This window comes from Poecilia latipinna, unplaced genomic scaffold, assembly GCF_001443285.1.
Source record: "Poecilia latipinna isolate Pla-1442-1.1 unplaced genomic scaffold, P_latipinna-1.0 Scaffold261, whole genome shotgun sequence".
NCBI classification, from domain to species: domain Eukaryota; kingdom Metazoa; phylum Chordata; class Actinopteri; order Cyprinodontiformes; family Poeciliidae; genus Poecilia; species Poecilia latipinna.
Genome location: NW_015112877.1, coordinates 512700 through 519465, shown reverse-complemented (window position 1 = coordinate 519465; position 6766 = coordinate 512700). Strand labels below are relative to the sequence as shown.

General features: G+C 38.0%; 1 protein-coding gene across 3 annotated transcripts in view; it reads right to left on the bottom strand.

Moving 5' to 3' along the window:
- LOC106947915 (NACHT, LRR and PYD domains-containing protein 12-like) overlaps window positions 1-6766 on the bottom strand; it is an 82244-nt gene that overhangs the window by 50703 nt on the left and 24775 nt on the right. For 2 of the 3 annotated variants that reach the window (XM_015033233.1, XM_015033235.1), the window contains exons 7-9: window positions 3629-3802; window positions 3310-3486; window positions 1138-1311 (exon numbers count right to left, since the gene is read on the bottom strand). In XM_015033233.1, coding sequence (XP_014888719.1) covers window positions 1138-1311; window positions 3310-3486; window positions 3629-3802 — 525 coding nt within the window. The remainder of the gene's footprint in view (window positions 1-1137; window positions 1312-3309; window positions 3487-3628; window positions 3803-6766) is intronic. The other variant, XM_015033232.1, reaches the window with a different exon arrangement.

The following is a 6766-nucleotide window of genomic DNA, read 5'->3' as shown; positions in this document are numbered from 1 at the left end:
AGCTAATGAAAAACAACATAGGAAAAGGAACATAGGGAAATCTGTATAACGGGTTAATGTGTGATTCGGTTCGGTTCTGGTCCAGTGGGAGATTCTCCGTATTACGGTCTGGAGCGCAGCAGCTGCGGTCAGCAACGGAGAACCTCAAGGTTCTGGTTCTGATGGACTAAATGAACCCAGATAGTTTATTTTGTCTTATAGAAAAAGTATTGCTGCCCCAAACATAATGATAGAGACTCAGATCATGAACTTTATTATTTTTTAAATTCAAACGAAAAATAAAATTCACATCACACCGAGCTAATATTATGTAGTTCTGGTGTTTTACACCGTCAGCGCTAACAGCAGCTCAGACTCTGACCTGCTTCTCTGCTTTTCTCTTTATTCCTTTCAGCTCTTCAGAGAAACGAGCTGCTAGCAGCGATGCTAATTCACTCGTTACAAAACTTAACGATCTTGTTCCTGTCACTCCCCTAATTAAACTCATAATTATGATCCTCTGCACTGAGCGGCTCTCTGACAGCAGACGGTGTGTCCATGAACAAGTTTTACTAAATATTGTATTATAACCGAAAAGAGAGATGTAACTTTTTTTTGTTTAGTATTTAAAGTTCAGATTTTAAGGAGCTGGCAAGGTTACTTTGTAAAAGTGTGAATTTGAATTTAGCTGTTTGTTTAAAAATCTAATATATTGGTGAGTATATTTTTGTTTTCTCAGCAATTTGCAATCATCACTCATTTATGTAAACCCCAATACTGGTGAAACTTTTCTCCAGAAACACCTTCCAAATTGTCCAGGTTCAGTGAAAGGAAGGGTGCAAACCGCCCGAGGTAAACTTGAGAGATGCAGCAGCCATCTAGGCGAGGCCAACGTGCAGAGGTACCAGCGGTGTCATGGGTGCCTTGTTCAATGCATCAACTATGAACCTCGTCTTTAAGGAATAATTCTGCTCTTCCCATGAAATGCTCAGTGCAGCAAAGACACATGCAGGCAGGCTTGGTGTATTAAAAAACTATTATGAACTTTTTCTTTTTTTTCCTAAAACAGGCAGTGATTTGGCTGGTTGGGGGCAAATAAAGCCCAGCCCCCTGTTAGGCTTATAAATACACTAGAAGAAATCCTGCATAGTTTCTTACTTCAATGTCTGTAGTTTGCAGACAGACATTTGTAGAAAACCACAGAGCTCCTTCACTCCAGAATCTCTCAGGTCTTTGTTGTCACTCAGGTCCAGTTCAGTCAGATGTTGGTTGGACTTCAGAGCTGAGGCCAGAGAAGAACAGCTGATCTCTGACAAACTGCAGCTCCTCAATCTAAAGAAAAATATTAAAATATCTGAGGTAAAGTCAACTGGGTGCAGGTTAAAACACTAAGAAAAAGCATGTAAAAATATTTTTTTAAATTAAATTGTATCTGTACTGTATAGCACCTTTCAGCAACAAGGCATTTCAAATGCAAAGTCATCAATAACAACATGGTGCTCCTTTAATTAAGGGCTGCTGACTACAGTCAATCTCTTGCAGCTCCATCAATATAAATGCTGAGACTGCAAGAGCAATTCAAGAGAAAATCACCCATTTCTGAAAAAAATACTTTGGCTTTTTGCAAATTATATTAGTTGAAGTAATATGGAAACCACTATTAAAACTTCTGAAACTGCTTTAAATACCAGTTTGGGAAGTTTTAAAATGGTAAATTTGTCTTTGATTTCATCTTATTAGTAAATTTGAGCTTTTTCCAGATGTAAAGGAAACTCACAGCTGATTATCATAGCCTTAATGACTATTCACCTGTTTTTGTTATTGGTTTTGGTCCATAAGATAAAGGTTTTGAAGAAACATATAACCACTTATCACCATCACGTTACCCCACTTAAACCAGTAACGACCCATTGGGTATAAAATCCCTGGCCCAGGTCCATTTATGGGTCCCAACCAAATGGTCTATACTTGACAAGGAGATAACATTTACTGTCAGGTTACATCCTAAAAAAGAAGAGAATTCTCCACACTGTTGTGCAGTTGCATACTTTCTCCAGAGTACAATGCAGGAATGGAATATTTAGCAACAGTAAAATTGAATAACTTTAAAATTGATCCAAAGACACTGGATCAATTATTTCCATAAACTGCACTGCTGTGGGACGTCTACGTCCTTCTGGACATACAGGTCACTTTGAAGTCATAAATTGGTGAAACAGAAGTTTGACTTTGGTCCCATAAAATTACTGGTATGAATGACCTTTAAAAAAATAAAATAAAAATCAGACTGCGGCCAACGCATGTAAATGAAAGAATGCTGGACATAACGTGTCCTAGAGTTGCTCCCCAGGGTTTTTGCAATATGTTATATGTTATTGTTCATGACCCTGTAAATGCATTTTATGACATCCTATTGTTTTACTGAATGAGCACCACACATTAATCCCATCTGTAGCCAGAAGTGTTTTACAGTTTTATGCTCATACATTTGGCTTTAAACATTTCAACTTCAGTTATACCAATCTATTTCATTCTGTTTTAAATTAATACAATTGTTTGGTCTCACCTCTCTTTTAGTGTAATGTTAGTAGTAAAGTGGTTATCCAGGTATTAAAGCCCTAGCGCTTATTTTTAAGACAGCTGAGTTCCTGGACTAGTAAACCCAAGTAGTCAAAAAACCTACAGACAATCTAACAACCTTTCATTTTCAATACCATGTTTTTAGTGTCAAGGACTAAGAGTTATGATTCTGGTAAGAAAAAGAGATTAATGCCATTATCCATGCTCAATGTTTCAAAACCTAAAACAAAACAGGACAGCTACAAAACACAAAAACAAGAATACAGGTAAGGTGGAAACATTTTCCCATGAGGATTGGACTTAAGTTTTGTCTGGAACGGTGTAAGAAGGTGGTTTCTGCCTTTAAATCATGTTTAAATGAAATCATAACATAAAATCAGGCCATATACTAAACTTGTCATCCATTAAGGAAATTGAATAACATAAAAACAGGAGTCAACAAGTGCTACTCAGAAAATGGAAAAAACATTTTGGTATTAGTTGTGTTAAGCAATTTTAGTAGTACTTTTTTAATTTCATCAGCAGAAAAGGCTACCTTGTACACCAAAACTGCCAATCAACCTTATTAGAATTAACCCATGTGAAAATAAACCTGTATAGCAATGAAATGTTAAGTAGGAAAACAAACTGAACTACAGTGAAGATCCTATGTGTCAATAAAAATATCATTGCCCATGTGTCAGCAGGTTAGTGTTAACTGTACCGCACCTCATATTAATATCAGAGCAAATTCATAGAATGGTGTCTTACTTTAATATGCTTAGTTTACAGAGTGGACTCTTTAGAAAGCCAAACAGCTCATCCGCTCCAGCGTTTCCCAGGTCTTTGTTCTGACTCAGATCCAGTTCTGTCAGGTGTGATGGGTTCGACTTTAGAGCTGAACCGAGCAGAGTACAGCTGCGCTCTGACAAACTGCAGCCCCACAGTCTACATAAAAATAAAACATGATTATTTTATTTTTTTTATTCTAAAGATATCAAAAATATTGATGGGTGGTTAAAATATTTGAGAGTAAGGTCTAATTTGCATCAACTTATTTTAAGCATAAAACCAGAAAAGTGTGTCTTACCTAAGAGTCTTCAGCTTGTAGGTAGTGTTCTTCAGGAAATTGCAAAGCTTCTTCACAACATCGTCAGTTAATTTGTTCTTGCTTATATCCAATTCTGTCAGATAGGAGGGGCTGGACTTCATAGACGAGACCAGAGAATCACAACTGGTCTCAGACAAACTGCAGTCTGCCAATCTAAACAAAAAGTGAAACATATGAGCCAAAGCCAAAGTGATGCAAGTGAAAATCACATGGAAAACCACCTATAAATCTATGACTCCTATTCCAACAGTCGTTGGTTACCAAGTACACCATATACAGGTTGCTAGTCAATGACAGGGCAACACAGAAACAGGAAAAACAATTATTCACACACACAATCAAGCCTAAGGTCTATTTTAGGGAGACCAAGTAACCTCACATGTAAGTTTTGTATACTATAAAAATAAAAACAATGTATGCACAGGGAGGACATGCAAACTCTACCTTTATCTTGTTGAATAAAAAGATAAAGATAAATTATGTGTGGCATCTCAAACACACTGCCCAGTGTGTGGTTCTGTCTGTGCTAAAAATTGATAAAAGTTTATGCTAACTGATATAGCATTCACAACAGAACCTGCTGACAGCCGAAAGCTGCAGCAGTACCAGAGAGCAAAAGCGCTATAGGAGGAGGGATGAGCAGCGCCGCACAAAGATGTGATTGACACAGACTGTCACAACATAGTGACAGTTTCAACAAATATGCAAAAAATACTTTTTATAAGTTACTTACTACAGCCTTAATTGGGATTTAACAGAAGTGCAAAAAAGTATATGTTGTTTTTCAGGCTATTTTCCTGTTTAAGTATTGTCAACAAATCAAATTTTATGAACTAACAACAGTATTTTAAAGTCTATCCTCTGAGCTACAGGGAGCCAGTGTAGGGACTTTAAAACTGGTGTTATGTCTCCATCTTCCTGGTTTTAGTCAGAACAGCAGCAGCAGCTTCTGGATCAGCTGCAGCTGTTTGAATGATTTATTGGACAAACCTGTGAAGACGCTGTTGCAGTAATCAATGCGGCTAAAGATAAACGCATGGATGAGTTTCTCTAGATCTCACTGAGACATCAGTCCTCTAATCCTGGAGATGTTCTTCAGGTGATAGAAGGCCGATTTTGTGACTGTCTTAATGTGGCTCTGAAGGTTCAGGTCAGAGTCCATCACTACTCCCAGGTTTCGGGCTGATCGCTGGTTTTCAGTTATAATAACTGAAGCTGTGCATTGATTCTAGATCTATAGCTCTAGATTTATGACTTTAGATATACGACTCTAGATCGCTCCTCTTTAGGGGCAAAGATAACTTCAGTTTAGTTTCTGTTCAGCTGGAGAAAGTGTGACATTGTAACATAGATGATACACTACACGTGTATCATCCACGTAGTTATGGTAGCTAATATTATTTCCTGTTATAACCTGAGCCAGTGGGAGCATATAAATATTGAAAAGAAGGGGTCCTAGGATTGAGCCTTGGGGTACCCCACATGTGACCTTTGACCTCTCTGATGACAAGTTTCCGACTGAAACAAAGACATCCCTGTTCTTTATGTAAGATTCAAACCAGTTGAGCACTGGACGGAAGAGTCCGACCCAACTCTCCAGTCGATTCAGTAAAATGTCCTGGTCAACAGTGAGGTCCAACACAACCAACACAGTAGGAGAACTGTGGGTTTTTATATGTGTCTTCCAGTAACATATAATTACCCAGTAATACTTTATCATTCCTGTCAACTTAACATCTCAACACGGTGGGACTGCTCTGGCGCCCTGACCACCGGGCTTAGCAAGTTTTCTAGGGGAAACCCCGTGCCATTGTGTCAGAAGCGCTCCAAAGTATGGTGTACATTTTACAGAAAAGACAATACTAGGTCCAACTTCTATCATGTGCAGAGCTTTAATCACAATGAATGTATGAAATACTTCCACCATCCTCAAACAGCTGACCACACAAAATGCATCTGATCTGCTCTAATGTAAAGTGTTTGATATATTGTCTACTAACAGTAGTGACTGAAGGAGGCCAGCTTGCAGCACAGAATCCTTTGCCATAAATGCCCAACGTGATGGACTTTAATTTTGAAGGAGGAAGGGTCAAATTTTTAGGTGTGTTCAGATTGATTGGCCCCGATTTCTTCAATTTAGGATGATCAACAATCTGTTGATAGTTACATGTGAAACTAATCTTGTGCACCAATCTTTTCTACCACCACAAGGCACTGAGAGAGAGAGATGCTTTTAACAATAGTCGTCTTACTGTTGCCAACTTTGAAACTTTTCTGCTACAAGTAGTATAGAAATAAGTCAGTGTAAGACAAAATCAGTCAGGCTTCTTAAATATTGGTGATCAGCCTGAAAACTGCAATGTGTGCACTGCTACTTTCTCTTAATAACAGCAGTAATAACAGTTACTTCTGCTGCTATTTGCAAAACACCAGGAAGATGCCATTCATTTTCCATTAAATAATCACATAATGTTATATTAATGCCATGCTGTATAAATCTCCAACTCATATCAACATTTAGAGTACTATTCAATAAATTACAATACAGGTTCTGATGAGGCTCATTTATCATTAAATGTGCCTTTTGAAAACAACTTTTAACCTTGTATTAAATATATTCTTCATTAGATTCCTTGAATGATTTGAGTACCTCGATTATCAAAATTCCTTGAAGGAAGTGATCTGCCTTGAAGCTTCATTAAACTGTCTTATAATTTAGCGCATCTTGTTCCCAGGGGCGCAGTATAGAGGGTAAAGTGATGACAATTCTAGGGGCCCTGACCAACAGGAGGGCCTCCACAATATATTTATTGTTCATAGAAATAAAATTAAAAAAAATTGGGGTCCTGTCAATAATAAAATTATTCATATTATATTTTCGAAGATTGTTTTTAGCAGTAAAAATTTAATGTTCCCACTCCCAGACCAAAAAACACACATCCATATTTGCCCTGAACCCCCTTCGTTAAATGGTTAATTTCTGCTTGGAGCACTTCAGATTGACGTTGTTAGCAGCAGTCAGTGGAAGACATGAACGACTGTGACAGTTACTATTGTTGTCGCCCTCCGTCTCCGTGCTGCCGCCAGCTCACCACCAGGGGGCCCCCTCAGTCCCTC